The 16,897-nt window shown below is 31.4% G+C and overlaps 1 protein-coding gene across 5 annotated transcripts in view; it reads left to right on the forward strand.

The window, feature by feature from the left end:
* LOC115880233 (Ca(2+)/calmodulin-responsive adenylate cyclase-like) overlaps positions 1-16,897 on the forward strand; it is a 549,269-nt gene that overhangs the window by 466,914 nt on the left and 65,458 nt on the right. For all 5 annotated transcript variants that reach the window (XM_030897392.1, XM_030897391.1, XM_030897393.1 and 2 more), the window contains exon 9: positions 3,190-3,334. In XM_030897392.1, the coding sequence (XP_030753252.1) occupies positions 3,190-3,334 (145 nt within the window). The remainder of the gene's footprint in view (positions 1-3,189; positions 3,335-16,897) is intronic.

Below are 16,897 nucleotides of genomic sequence, written 5' to 3' on the forward strand. Positions count from 1 at the left end.
GAAGAAGTAGAGTATAACTCTTAAGCACTATAAAAAAACGCGCCCGGTTTACTGGTGCCACTTAAGTGTATTCCTTTAAAAAATAAAAACAACTTAAATATTGTCAAATGTAATGTTTATTAATTAAAATTATAGATTAAATAATACATTTTCAACCTTAATAAAAATATAATAGTACAAGAACAACATCAGGAAAACGAGAATTTTAAGAAAGCTGGTTCTTATTAATATATCTTTTGCTATGCTCTCCTGTGCTCTCCTGACCAAAGTGCGGGCCGTAGGGCTGCCGGTAAACTACTCGGTTCACTACTGCGCATCACATCTGTACACGGTATTCAATTTTCGTCTGGTTTATAGGATTTGTCGTTTATGAGTAGAGAGGAAGAATAGGAAGATACAATGATGCGATTTTCACATTACTTTGATACTTTTTTATGAAACTAAATATGCTACACATATGTTTGTCTTGCCTTAGTTACTGAAATACAGGTCGAATTTGTGATGCGCAGTAGTGAACAGATGTTGAATACAGATATGATGTGTAGTAGTGAACTCAACGTCTACCAGCAGCCAGACGGTCCGCACTCTGTTCAGGAGAGCATAGCAAAAGATATATTATATATACAAGGTGGTCCGAATTGTATTCCGGAAACTTCGGCAGCATATTCTGCAGATAAAAATAAGTAAAAAAGTTCGTATAAATGTATGTCCTAAAATGCTTGGTTTCGGAGATACAGGGTGTAGAAGTTTCATTTTTATTTCGATTTTTTCTAAATAATTTCTGAAGTAACGTCAATAATTGGATGAAAATTGGTGTCTGGGTGTTTTTTGGCATGAGAAATTTGATTGATGTAAATATCATTCCTACTAGTAGAGGGCGCCACCTACATATGTGTTAACTGTTTTGAAGCGTAATAACTTTTTGTCCGTACCTGTATAAAACTATCGAGCGAAAAAATATACATTTTCAACACTTTCTACGTAAAAAATATCTCTTTGTAAAAATCGCTAAGAGCAACCGTTCTTAAGATATTTAGAATGAAAATAGTCAATACATGTCATTATTGATGAAAAATAAACACGTTAAGTAGATACTTATTTCACTGAAATAATAAATTTTGAAAATTTTTATTTTTTTAAATTAATCATAAATTTTTCTGCATAAAATGATGATAAAACAGTTTCTGTTGAAATTTTGGCACAAAAACATTTCAAATTTATGATTTCAGTCTAATAATTATTTAGTCAACATGTTTAATTTATGTCGATGATGACAGGTATTGATAATTTCGATTCCAAATATCTCGAAAACCATTACTCGTAGCGATTTTTACCAAGAGGTCTTTTTCACGTAAAAAACGTCGTAAATGTATATTTTTTTACTCAGTAGTTTTATACAGGTACGGACCAAAAGTTATTACTCTTCAAACCAGTTAAAAAATATGTAGGTGGCGCCCTCTACTAGTAAGAGTCATATTGACATCAAAATCACATTTCTCATGTCAAAAAACACCTAGATACCAATTTTCATAAAAATATTTACGTTACTTCAGAAATTATTTGGAAAAAATCGAAATAAAAATGAAACTTCTACACCCTGTATCTCCGAAACCAAGCATTTTAGGACATACATTTATACGAACTTTTTTACTTATTTTTATCTGCAGAATATGCTGCCGAAGTTTCCGGAATACATTTCCGACCACTCTGTATATACAGGGTGTTTCAAAACAAATGCGAAAACCTTCAGGGGGTGATTCCTTGTTCAAAATAATGGGTAGTTTGCTTCATAAATGTTTGGTCAAAAGTCAACCATTAGGGAGATATCGCGGTACAAAGATGGCGGAAAATAATGTTTTTATTTTTTATCTTGAAAACAAAACGAGATAGACTAATGAAATTTTATGGAAGCATTACTGTTATGAAAACACACTTTCTGGTAATTTTTTCACTTTTTTAAAATGAGTGGAAGGGGTTGAAATAAACTACCCCTATCATTCTTGTTAACGAAATTTAAAGAAAAATCTTATCAAACACATGCAAATGCTTTAATTTGGATAGTTTAGTTTGTTTATAAACTTTTTATCTCTTATTTTCTTTGATAAAACTCACTATTTGAAATTAAAAAATAAAATGTAAACATACTTAATTGTGTTCGTTAATAAATTATTCTAAATAAATGTGGATTTGAATTAGAAATTAATATAATAATAAGTTATGAAAAAACATTTTTAGATTAAGAATCTAGTGATAATAACGATAATAATAATCATCTAGATAATAACGTATTGCAGTAGAGTAATGTCAAATAAAATAATATTAGGAACATCCTAAAAAGTAACAGCGGCCGACTAGATTTTTTCCTAAAAAAATTACAGCAGCCCACTAGATTCTTTATCTAAAAATGTTTTTTGTCCTGACATGTAATGCTTACATTTTATTTTTTAATTTCAAATCGGTGAGTTTTATCAAAAAAACATAAGAGATAAAAATGTTTCTAAAGAAACAAAACTATCCAAATTATTTTTTTTGCATGTGTTTAATAGATTTCTCTTTAAATTTCGTTAACAAGAATGATAGGGGTAGTTTATTTCAACCCCTTCCACTTATTTCAAAAAAGTGAGAAAATTACCAGAAAGTGTGTTTTCATAACAGTAATGCTTTCAGAAAATCTCATTAGTCTATCGCTTTTCGTTTTCAAGATAAAACATAAAAACATTATTTTTCCGCCATCTTTGTATCGCGATAATGGTTGACTAATGGTTGACTTTTGACCCAACGTTTATAAAGCAAACTACCCTTTATTTTGAACAAGGAATCACTCCCTGAAGTTTTTCGCATTTGTTTTGAAACACCCTGTATAAGAACCAGCTTTCTTAAAATTCTCTCTCGAAAACGATGCTAGCTTTTAGACTATAAGTAAAACAGCAAAATCGTTATGAATGATGAACGGAGGCATAAAAATGCAATAAATTTAAAAACTGTGTAGGTTTCTAACCAATCGAAGTCTTGAAATTCAACCAATAAAATTAATATCGTATCATCGTATCATCGCATAACGGATGCATGAAAATCAAGCTTTATTTTGATCAGTAAATTTACTATTCAACAACTATTTACAAAAATTATATGTTGTGTATCGATACGTCTCCCATAATAATAAATGATGGTTAAATTATCTCTTTCCAGGAGAGTACACATAACTCAAGCAACTTTGGATTATCTGGGAGGAGAGTACGACGTGGAACCAGGTAACGGAGCTTCCAGAAATCAGTATTTACGAGATCACTGCGTCACCACATACTTTATAGTACCGCCTGCTCGGAGACGGAAGGTATTTATTGTAATTTTATGTTTCTAAATGTTATTTGTGGGGAGTTTTATGTGTTGATAAACAATAATTAAGGTCAAAAATATAGTAGGTATATTTTTTTAGAAAAATATTTATTGTTTCTGCCTAGAACTTTTTGTAGAAACTTAAATATACGATTCGCTACATATATACAATATGAATAAATAAAATTCATTTGAACCAAATACAATATAGTAAAAAATAATTTTAATAAAGCAGTAATTTTGAAACAAAATGTCAAAAAAACTTATCATCTCTGAACTGAAAATTATTTCCTGAATTATTGTAGCAAATTGCTCTTTTTTGTATGTTAATTATATTAATTAAATTTAAACGTTTATAATTACCGCAGTAGCAAAAAGATGTTTGGTATCTGTACAAAAACAAAAACATTTAATTAATGTCCAAAATGATCTAAATAATTAACGTTAACTAAATAAATAATTAATGATGTAGGCATGCTAAAAGGTATGTTTTAGTTTTTATACGCTGAATGTTAAACATTTATTTTTTTAAGGATACATTTAGTATAATTTTAAATAAAATTTGATACTGTATTCAATTTTAGACAAAAACTATTACATTAATTATTTTAAAAAAACAACAGGTTTAGTGGTAACTAAGTTAAATAAATAAATAAATAAATAAATAAATGCCTTTATTGTCAAAAAATTTTTCAATTTGTGGACAAAGGTAAACTAACAAACAAAGTAAAAAAAAACAAGGTACACAAACAAACAAACAAAAGATAATACAAAACATTATACAAATAATATTGTCAGTCTTATTGTTAAAATAAACATAATATAAATGTTTACAATGTCAAAGAATAAAAAAACCTATAAAATAATATTCAAAAATATTTAGCCAGTTTATAGCAAAATATCAATGACCTCTAAATAAATTAATTTCGATCTCATTAGTAAATATGTTAGAAACATTAGACCAGTGTTTTCAAGATCAAGTTCGATTTTCAATTCAAATATAATTCATTTACGGCGTAGAAAGCTTTGTCTAGTAAATAAAGAGTTCAATGCTTTGCGAAATGAAAAAAAACGCCCGGTCTTGTACGATAAATGGGCTAATGCGCTTACTTTACATTCCTGCTGGGGATCAAACAGGATTGGGATTGGGATTAGGAACATTTACGTACTGTTGGGATTATTAGTATAATTTTGAAATTTTAACTAACTCTGAGCGTGGGGTAGGTAGATAAAGATCTTGCTCCGCGTTCCTGAGTGGATAAGTGTGAGATGGCCTTTCTTGAGAAGCTGATACATGTTTACGTATTAGGCAAACGGATTCAAATATAAATAAGGAAGGAAGAGTCAATATTTTCAATTCTCTAAAAAGTCCCGGCAATGAGTTCTGCTGTTTAGTCCCAGTGAATATCGAACAGCTCTCTTCTGGAAGCTTGAAAATTTGGGAAAAAATGAGCCGCACAACACGTACCCCAGAATGGAAGGGCATACCTGAGGTGGTAAAAAAAAAGTGCATAATAAACAGTTCTAGAATCACTGACAAGTTAAGCTCCTTAGAAACAGACCTTAATGCAAAACAGGCAGAGCTCAATTTTTCGACAAAGCTTCGATATGTATGTCCCATTTCAGAGAATTGTCCCCAACAAGCCCCTAAGAATTTTACGGATTTTACGACGTCAAATACAATCCTTGTGACATTTTCAAGAAATATTTTTTATTGGTGGGTTAATAATATTTCAACATTAACAAAATTGTAAAAGCTATCCTTTACTAAATACATGTGTACTAATTTTTCAAATATAAAAGGCTGCAACGAGGTTTTTATACGACAAAGCCTTAGTTTTCGAAATGTTGAGACTCAGGAGGTTCGAATCGCACCAAGATTTAATGGTGATTAAGTCATTTGATATAATCCTATGAAGTGCCGCGATGTCCTTGTTGCTCCAAAGTGAAGCTAGTGTCGTCCGCAAAGACATATTTTGCCACTGATGTTTATGTTAGCAATGTCGTTAATAAAAAGAAGAAACAAATTTAGGGCCTAGTACTGAGCCTTGTGGTACTCCACATTCTATCGGCTTGCTAGAAGACAACGTGGTATCCACCCTCACAAGTTGACTTCTGTTGCTCAGATACGACTTAAACCATTCGAGAGATGATCCCCTGAACCCATAGTGCTGCAGTTTATTAATTAGGATCTTATGATTTACACAATCGAACGCCTTAGAAAAATCACAGAAAATTGTTGCTGTAAAGAAGAGATTAAGAAAAATAAAAGCTCTCGAGAATTTTATTCCCATCATCAGGACAGTTTGAATGTGTCAATTAACAAAACAACATCCTTTGCACAATCAGGCCCTAAAAACTAACATTTTTACTTTGAAGATTTTCGAAAAAATTTTTTTTTGCTTAAATTTTCAAAACCACTGGATCTTTTTTGGGTTTTCTTTCTTGTAATCTACTACCTATGTTGCCATATTATCAATAAATTATGTTTTTTAACTGAAAACAAAAAAAAATCCAAAAAATTCTTCTTGAAAAAAACCTAATAATCGTGTTTCTGGGGTCGAAATATGGCTACCTATAAAATATTTCCACTTATTTGAGACTCACCCTGTATATTGTTAAAATCATTCGAAATATTATTCGCAAGATGCTATTTACGTTCTCCAGCATGGACTCATGTTAGATTAATGATAGCTATAAGTCTAAAATGAAGTTTGGTATGTTAATAGTCCAATACTTCAAATAACCGTTCAGAGATTGTTAAACTGGGTCTATAAATAATAATTCGCTTTGCAAATTCGAGAACGCCCGATCTTGTACGATAAATGGGCTAATGCGCTTACTTTACATTCCTGCTGGGGATCAAACAGGATTGGGATTGGGATTAGGAACATTTGCGTACTGTTAGGTTATTAGTATAATTCGTTTTGACAACAATGGAAAATTGTAACGCAAATTTTGTAACTTGGTTAGTCGTTTTTCTATTTCGTTTTACATAAAATGAAAATTTTAAATAAAAATTAATAAATAAAATGTTTAGCCGACCATACCAACAGGTATTATGGTAGGCTATTAAGATCGGCAAAAAAAAGTTTTTTAATTTCACTCAAAATTAGTTATTTGGATCATAAATGACCTAAATACAAAATATTTTCATGGTGTCTGTCTGTCCGTCTGTCTGTAACACGATAACTCAAAAACCGCTAAACCGATTTTAACCAAATTTGGCTCAAAAATACTGTGGCACCCGAGAATCTGACCATTAGTTTTTGGTGGGGGTGGGGGGTTGGTAAGGGGGTATGGGAGGGGGTTAAAAATTTTAAAAAATCGTAACTCCAAAATTACAGTAGCTAGCGAAACGCGGTTTTCAATTTAAGATTAGGAATAATATTTGCAACAAAATTTGTAATAACATCAAAATCAGTCAAAGTCGCAGTTTTTGAAATAAAAAAAAATTGGAAAAATTCCTTTACTTTGAAACTAAAAAAACTGCCTACCAACTTTTTATTAACATATTTTAGTATGGGCGGCTATACGTGCCTCCCGGCGCCAATTTTTATTCTTATAACGGTCACCAAGCTCGATATGTGACATTTATTTACCGGTATGGATTTTTTTAATATAATGGCTAATTATGATCTGTATAATAATCTACTCAAACTTTTTGAAAAAATCTCCATATTTTCATAATGGAATTATATCTTGCGCAGTCAGTTATTTACACCCTGAATCATCATAAAGATTTAATACCAAATGGACCTTAAAGTTTCTGTCCATTAAATATTTTGTTGTTTCAGCAGATAAATACCTATAAAAAACTCACCACTTCGCTCAGGATTTCACCACTTAAAAAGTGACGAATAAGAAGATGTGCATAAACTGTAAAATCTTTTGATGATAATACATACCTATTACCAATTATAGTAATAATTATATTATCAGGGCAAAAGTAAAATGGTAAATAGCAGAATTTTTTTTTTATTTATTTGATATGATATACCTACTACGACATATTTTTGACCTTATTTATTGTTAATAGACTCATTAATTTTCATTGGGATAATGAAGATATATACAGGGTGTTTCAAAACAAATGCGAAAAACTTCAGGGGGTGATTCCTTGCTCAAAATAAAGGGTAGTTTGCTTCATAAACGTTGGGTCAAAAGTCAACCATTAGGGAGGTATTGCGGTACAAAGATGGCGGAAAAATAATGTTTTTATTTTTTATCTTGACAACGAAAAGAGATAGACTAATAAAATTTTATGGGAGCATTAGTGTTATGAAAACACACTTTCTGGTAATGTTTTCACTTTTTTAAAATGAGTGGAAGGGGTTGAAATAAACTACCCCTATCATTCTTGTTAACGAAATTTAAAGAAAAATCTTATCAAACACATGCAAAAAAATTAATTTGGATAGTTTAGTTTGTTTAGAAACTTTTTTATCTCTTGTATTTTTTTGATAAAACTCACCGATTTGAAATTAAAAAATAAAATGTAAAGCATTACATGTCAGGACAAAAACATTTTCTGATAAATAATCTAGTGGGCTGCTGTAATTTTTTTAGAAAAAATCTAGTCGGCCGCTGTTACTTTTTAGGATGTTCCTAATATTATTTTATTTGACATTACTCTACTGCAATACGTTATTATCTAGATGATTATTATTATCGTTATTATCACTAGATTCTTAATCTAAAAATGTTTTTTGTCCTGACATGTAATGCTTTACATTTTATTTTTTAATTTCCAATCGGTCAGTTTTATCAAAAAAACACAAGAGGTAAAAAAGTTTCTAAACAAACTAAACTATCCAAATTAAAGCATCTGCATGTGTTTGATAAGATCTTTCTTTAAATTTCGTTAACAAGAATGATAGGGGTAGTTTATTTCAACCCCTTCCACTCATTTTAAAAAAGTAAAATAATTACCTGAAAGTGTGTTTTCATAACAGTAATGCTTCCATAAAATTTCATTAGTCTATCTCTTTTCGTTTTCAAGATAAAACATAAAAACTTTATTTTTCCGCCATCTTTGTACCGCGATATCTCCCTAATGGTTGACTTTTGACCCAACGTTTATAAAGCAAACTACCCTTTATTTTGAACAAGGAATCACCCCCTAAAGTTTTTCGCATTTGTTTTGAAACACCCTGTATATGAGGTGCTTCCTTGTATCCCTTCTAAACAGCAAGCTCTTTTGTATTAATTTCTATTTTTCTGCAAAATTATATTTTATTCAGAAAATCTTTAACAAATGAAGATAAAAGGAAAAGTACCATTAAAGTTTTTGCCTGTTTAGAGGGTATACCAATACCACATTCAGGACTATAGGTATTTTAAGCTATTTGGTAGAATTAAAAAATATTATTGCATTTATTTACTAACAACATATTTACATTTTTCTATAATCCAAATTATATACCAAAATCTATTCTAGCTTTAATTACAAGTTTTTTAATTAATTATTATTTTATTTTTAAATTTAATTATATGATTTTTATAATAATTTAATTTTGTTTTGGTGTAATATCATATACGCCAACATGATACTTTATTTGTTGAGTGTACTGGTAGATTTAAATTTATTTCAATAAATTACAAACATTTTCTGTATAATTTGGATTATTACACTGTTATTCAAAAACAATATTACTTAGGTTAAATTAAATATTAGCCTTTGATGTATGTACCTCTGCATAGTAAATATTATTTTTTGAAAAGCAATAAAAGTCACGTTAATTTGGGTATAACATATTTGAACATTATTGAACTTTGTAATGTTTTAATGAATAATATTGAAAAGACTTCTGAGGTATCCATAACAAAGGCTAACTAAGAATTTTTGCATAAGCTATACAGAAAAATAATTACAAATTGTGGTTACATAAATTTTAACTTTATTCCTGATTTTTTAAATATTTAAAAGGATTTAGTTGATGCAATTATTCAGATACATACAAAACACAATACAAAGGATACCGATATTTTTACCCATTACACTTTTGTCACATGCTATCAACAAAATTTCCTTTTGAAGATTTCCCCTACCTTTTTTCCTGTAGTTATATTTTTTCGTATAGGTATGAAAAATGCTTACCTTGTGTACCTAAATATACATGGGCGCCGGAAGAATGAAATTTAGGGGGGGGCAAGGTAAAAATGAATAAAAAATTGACATTTTTGGTAATTACTGGGAAAACTGGAAATCGTCCGATTTTCACCAAAATTGGTATACACCCTATTTTGAAGTCGTAGATTACGAATTTGAACGTTACGAATCTTTTTTCTTGGCGGTCTCTTACCGTTTTTGAGAAAAACGGAAAATAATTTCAATATCGAATTTTTCTTAATTTCTCATATGTTTAAGGTTTTCTAGCACATATTTTGTTAGGTATTCAATAATCAATAATGTTTTTGCTCTTTTCTGTTACTTTTTTAACCAATTCTATGCATAATAGAGGAAAATTTGTTAAAATAAATTTGTAAACAATCTGAAAATGTTAGATTATGGCTTTGTTCGGGTTCTTGTTATTACCGATTCTGAACCGTCCAAGAACTCTGCAGCGCATGCGCAAATGAAGTAATGTCTTCATATTTCCTTCTGCGCATACACATCACAGTTCTAGGACGGTTCAGAATCGGTAATAAGAGAAACCCGAAGTAAGTTTATGTCTTTCTGGCATTTAAAGCAACGTTGCCAATGTTAAACCTAAATTTAGCGTGTTTTTTTCGCTCATTCTGGAATTACGAAAGGCGGTCGCCAGAAGAACGGCTCCTTCCCATAACTGCTATTTTACCAACGAGATCTGACTATTTATACCCACGAAGTTGCACGAAAAAGTTTTGATTGCATTGGTTACAACTTCCATGCAGAGGGTGTTAATCTTTTGTTGTTATATTATTAGATTAACTAAGAAAAGATTAACCTCCTCCGCAAAGAAGTTAAAACCAATGCAATCAAAACTTTTCCGCGTAATTTTGTGGATATTGGTGTATATTTAATTATTGTTGATCTCATAATAGGTAATTTATTTAAATTCCGTAATCACCCGAAAAAATAGAAGATATGGCAACGTTGTAAATTTTCAAATTTCTAGATTAGGTCTAGAATAAATTTGTCTCTCTTATTACATAGGAGAGAGAAAGAAGGATATATCAAATGTCAAACTTCCATCTGGTCTCAATTTTCTTTGCATTTTGTTAAGAAAAGTGTTTTTCAGTAAAATGTTGGACACTTTTCTATCCCCAATCAAGTGTGGCTTTTAGATAAACTATAATATAATGAAAATATAGTGAAATTATTACTTTATAGGGCCGAAATAAAGAAAAATTCAATGTTGAAATAATTTTCCGTTTTTCTGAAAAAGGTAAGAGACCGCCAAGAAAAAAAAGATTCGTAATCTACGACCTCAAAATAGTGTGTATACCAATTTTGGTGAAAATCGGACGATTTCCAGTTTTCCCAATAATTACCACATTTTTTATTATTTGACAGGTAACACCTAACAATTTCATAATAATGATTATTTTTTTTACAGATGGATGTAAGAAGATAGCTTTTATTTTTATTGTTTCAGTGATCCAGGGGGGGGGCAAATGCCCCCTCTTGCCCCCCCTGTCCGGCGCCCATGCAAATATATACCATTCCTAAAAATAGGAACATAACAATGAAACAGTTTCATTATTTCGTTTTAATGATCTTATAGATTTTCAAGAAATAAGGTTTATATTTGAAGTATAATATTCAAGTTGTATTGTCATTGTCTTGAAATAATATCTGAGCAATAATTATTAACTTCTTTTTCGGTATTTTACATTGAAGCTAAGAATGAAATAAAATTAAACAAAAATCTGTTTTTCATATAGAAATTACTTAACAAATCGGAAATGTAAGTATATCTTCTTCTTCTTCTACTTATTTGAGATCTAGTATCTGTTTTTAAGGCTGCTTCTGTAGGAGTTCTTGGGAGATGGACTGCCATCTATCTTTCCATCTTCTTGGGGGTCTTCCCGGCTGTCTCTTACCCATGGGTTAGGTCTGTCAAGAGCTATGCGTAGTAGCCTGATTTTCTTCCATGCGTTTTACATGTGCGAGCTATTGTCTTTTTCTTTGCCTACCCCATCTTACTACATCCTGTATTCCACATTGTTGTCTGATATTTGGCGTTTCTAATTCTGTCTCTTCTAGTCTTCCCCATTGTGGTTCTTAGGTTCTTCATTTCAGCGACTCTTAACATATTTTTGGTTTTGTTTGTTTCCTTTCGGATTTTAATGCCATAATATGTCATTATTGGTCTGATACAGGTCTTATAATTTTTAATTTTGTTGTCTGTTCGAATGGGTCCACACTATTTGCCTCAGACATCCTGACATGGCCGTTGCTCTGTTTATTAGGCAGATCTCAGATCTTTCTCTGGATCATAGTTCAGTCATTGGGGATTTTTGCTTGGAAAAAAGTCCAGAAGTTTTGCAACTTTGCAGGTTTATAGGTTTTGGGGTCCCTAACTAAAATCCATAAAATGCACATTTCCAGACTTGCCGCCGGCGCCGCCATCTTGCCAAGATATCTCGAAAATTATGCGTTTTTCGCGAAAATTTGAGGAGAGCAAAATAAAGAGAATAAAATTTCTTATAAAAGGGTTTTATGAAAATTTTCGCTAAATTCAATCGTTTAGGCACAAAATCCCTGAATATTTTACAATTTCAACCCCAACTAGTGAACCCTAATTGACATTTGATTTTCCGAAATCAAATGTCGATTAGGGTTCACTAAAACTAGTTTTAGTTTAGTTTCTTCAATTTTGTCATAAAACAGTGGTGTATCATTAATTCGCTCATTAATTTATGAATAATTAATTTTAATTATTGAAAATGTGTACGTGTCCACACCACCCAAGAGGTAAAGTATATGGCGCGTTTATTTTAACGTGGTCTCCCCGGAGGCCTACTCCACTAGATAAATTAAAAAATTTAACTTACCTGCACAAGCCCGACGGATCTGGCTCATTGATGTCAAAGTCGATCGTATCTGCTGTGCTGGGCTCATCAGGCAGGTCTCTCAATTCGTCCAACTCTTCATCTTCAGCCGCCAGAGGGATATCTACAGGCAAGTCCAACTCCTCTTCATCGGATTCGTCGAGTGACACTTCAGTGCCGTTGTCACAGGATTTCCCATTCTATGCACAAATCATTGAACATTTTAACCCTGCTTTTCTGCATCCGCAGGCTTTACCATAGTTGTTGGTTTTACATTTACAGGATAAAAATGCCAATAGGGATTTTGGAACTGGATTTTTCAACATTGTGACTGGAGTAATGCCTGTTTTTGTTTTCTTCCAACCCCATTCTTCGGCATCTTTGGTACAACCAGACCAATGCTGAACCTGGTGGTAAGTTCGCAATGAATGCTGTCCAGCACGACAATTATTGATTCATAAATTAATGAGCGAATTAATGATACGTCACTGTTTCATGACAAAATTGAAGAAACTAAACTAAAACCAGTTTTAGTGAACCCTGATCGACATTTAATTTTGGAAAATCGACTATACATAATATATCATATTTTACGCAAAATTGTTAAATTTCCAGGGATTTTGTACCTAAACGGTTGACTTTAACGAAAATTTTCATAAAACCGTTTTTATAGGAAATTTTATTCTCTTTAATTTTGCTCTCCTCAAATTTTCGCGAAAAACGCATACTTTTCGAGATATTCACAAAATACCTATTTTGGTCGCCATCTTGGCAAGATGGCGGCGACGGCGGCATGTCTGGAAATGTACATTTTATGGATTTTAGTTAGGGACCCCAAAACCTATAAACCTGCAAAGTTTCAAAACTTTCGGACTTTTTTCCAAGCAGGCGCTTTTTTTGATCTCCAATGACTGAACTATCATGGTAGTACGACATATCTTTTCCTTGGTAGTATTTTCCCGTTAGGTAGTCGACATATCATAACTTGCTCAATAATTTTGTTTTCTACATCTAGTTTTTTCTTTAGAGATAATTATATTTAATTCTCGGCTTACCTGATAGAATCTATAAAGCTGTGTGTGTGTGTGTGTGTGTCTGAATATCATCCTCTGTCTCGGCGGTAATGGCTGCATCGTCAGTGTAACGTCAGTGTAAACGTAATTATACGGAAATGTAATTACATAATACCTTAATTTATGTTAAACATTAAAGGGTATTCTTTTTGAAATATTGTACTAGTAGAAAAATACAGGCTCTAGTTTTCACACACTTTGTATATATCATGCAATATGGTGTAAGGTATGTACACAACCTAGGTCCATTTTTTTTACTTTCATAAAAAATATTCTTTATGCATAGTCGGAAATTCTTTTAGTTTCAATACTTAATCGATGTCTGTCACATTGAAATATTTTTTCTGTTGCAGCTTTTAGTAGAATAAAATTCTACTTTCGGAAAGATTTCCAAATACACGCCGAAAACTCAAAGTAAATAAAATCCTATGATATACCGAAAGTGGCAAAATGGGGTTTGCTTGTTGACTCTGCCAACACGCCATACTTTTATTCGTATTACTCTTTCAGCTCTAGATTTTTCTTGTTTTTCCTACATTATATAAAATGGGAAAAATGTTTTTCTTTTCAGGAACAATCTTATTTTTTTCTTAGACACACTAAATATTTGAAAGATGGTCGCCCTTAAATTTGATTTTTACGAAGATTTTTGCCATTGTCAAATATAATTTGTGATACTAACATAAAATTCCATATTTTCGCCAACTAGATTATTAGAAAGATTTTTAGAGCTAATAGATTTTATGTGCCTCTATAGCTTGATGTGACAAAAAACATTTTTTGGAAATCATCTTCGGAAAAAAATTGTTTTTCCAAGTATGCGCGGTAGCATATTTTTTAAAGAGACAGAGAGACAGAGCCATTTTACGAAAAAAAAATCGGTCGTCGGTTGAGTTGAAAATTAGTTAGGGTGTATTCCGTTGCTTAACTTGGTTATGGTTTTATGTTCCGTTTCTATCGGTTTCCTGAAAGTTTTCTTACTACGGAACACGGTTCCTCAAAAATTCGGTTATGAAACTGTCACCAAACTAACCAGCGCGAGAGGGTGTTTTTCTGGTTTTGTTTGTCAATCAATGTCATTTATTGACAGAAATCAAGCAAATATTGGAAGTTCGAGTGAAATTCTCATTTAATTTCTAAAATGTTTAATATTATTGTTTATTTACATCCAAAAGCAATGGAGGTAGGCAGTAAAGGTAAATAAATTTCATTAACTAAATAGAATTACTTTTTAGGACCATTTAAACTTATCATGCAGCCATTGTTTCTTAATGTTAAAAAAAAATTAAAAAAAACATAAAAAACAAGACAAGTAATCGTGTAATGTTTTGTAAGCTATAAAAATATGAATATTGATTAGATTTATTTATTTATTATTGATTTGTTTTAATATTGGACCTGCAAATCTTTACTTGAGCTATGTAACGAGTTTAACAGTTTATTAATAAAGTACTTTTCAATATTATACTCCATTGAAAAGAAGAAGCAAACGTAAAAGCAGAAAATATGTACATTAAAAATGCATAAAAGATAAATTTTTTAATAGAGGTATTAAAATTTAGAAAACGTCAACATTTGACGTTTCCAGTATTTTACCAAACTGTTCCGTATTAAACCGATGTTTTTCAGGAACCGCTCTTTACCATAGTTTACCGGTCTGGTTCGCCTGATTTTGCAACAGCCTTATACTAATTACCTTGGAATACAGCCTTATACTAAATTTTATGTAGCGGTGGGGGTAGTTTTCATCCTTCCCGTACTTTTTCTTGATTTTTGTGTAAGTCAAATGTTAAAGCACTTAGCAAAGCATAGACACATAAAATTCCATTCAAATCGGAATAACGGTTCTTAAAATATTTGGAAAAATATGTTTTTTTTAAAGTTGGATGCCTTCTAGCGGACAAATGAAGCACTTTTGTATAGAGGTAAATTATACCCAATAAACTTATTTTGATTCCAAAAATACGTAGTAGTTCTATGTCCACGCAATCTTGGGACACCCTGTATTTAAAGCACACTGACAATCCTACAACTTAGTTTCGCTTATAAATCTTGATATTATGAACCAAAATAACACTATCCTTTTATATCTATTTATTAAGTTTAAAGTAGTTTACTTATAAATTAAAAACACTAATTAAAAAAAAAGTCTCGGTTTAGTAAAAGATCAAATATTCTTTAATGGGGATTTTAATTAAGTTTACAGTAGACTTGCTCAATTAATTTGAGAATAAATTACTGGTATATAAACAGCTTTGTGAAGTTTCTTATCCAAGGTACTTTCCGACATTAAAATACCTTCTAGAAAATGTGAGAGCTATTAAAAAAGTCGAGTTTTAGACAAAAAAAAATAAAATTATAAGCCAAAGCTTCATTTTTTTTATAATTTTGTTCATTCATGTATATTTTATAATTTTGAAAACAAATATATTACTATTGAAAAGAAACTAATGCAGTAAGCATACTAAGTAAGGTCGTATTTGAGAAACTCTATAATCAATGCCGAATTCATCCGAAAGTTATTGTTAGAGTTGGATAACACTCTTTTTGGACAATGTTCAAATCAATTTTATAATTCTTAGATATAACCAAAGAGTTCGGTGTGAAAGTTAAATCAAAATCATCATGAAAATACACTACTCAAATAAATTATCGCAAATTTTAAAAAAATATATTACATATTTTGATTTAAACCATGAATTTCGTACCGAATTGCACCTTATTATTGCACGTAATTCAGGGAATTTAAGGTGTTTTATTTTTCAAATTAATATCATAATTATCATCATCATTTCCAGCTTATTCAACCATTTCCAATTATGGTTAGCCTCCCTCACATACTCTCTTTGTAGTTGTCTATTCTTGTCTATGCGGGCCCAAGTTATCTCCTAATTTCCTAATATCATGGTCCCATCTCAGGTTCGGTCTTCTTCTAGGTCTCTTAATTCCTCGTGGGTACAAAGCTGTAATTTTTGTGGTCTATCTGTTGTCCGTTCTCCTTGCCAAGTGTCCTGCCCATTCCTATTTGAAGGATTTGACTCTGTTGATGACATCTCTTACCTGGGTCTTTTGTCGTATCCACTCTATTTTTTACGGTCTCTCTTGGTTATTCCCAGCATACTTCGTTCCATTGAGCGTTGTGCGACCTGTAGATTCCTTATGATGTCCGAATGTTTTCTTCTATAGATAAAGGGGCATTCTAAATTTGAATATGATTGAGTTTCTTCCATAGTTAGATTAGATTAGATTCTTAGAGGTGGCTTTCGGCCTGATCCACTGCGACCTTCTCAGATCTATTGTGGTCCTCTTCTGATCCTTAGATTACATTCTCCAGTCCTATCCTTTTAACAAAGTTTAGCAACTTGGAGACTGAACCCTCCATGTAGCTCCTTGGCAATGGCCTATCATTGCCTACACATAGCTTCGGTCTTCAATCCCATCAGCTTTAGATGCCTATTGAGCTTACAATGCCCTGTTAGTAGACCTACTACAGCTTTGACTGTCTTTCT

Source organism: Sitophilus oryzae, unplaced genomic scaffold (assembly GCF_002938485.1).
Source record: "Sitophilus oryzae breed Bouriz unplaced genomic scaffold, Soryzae_2.0 scaffold_1620_pilon_pilon, whole genome shotgun sequence".
NCBI classification, from domain to species: domain Eukaryota; kingdom Metazoa; phylum Arthropoda; class Insecta; order Coleoptera; family Curculionidae; genus Sitophilus; species Sitophilus oryzae.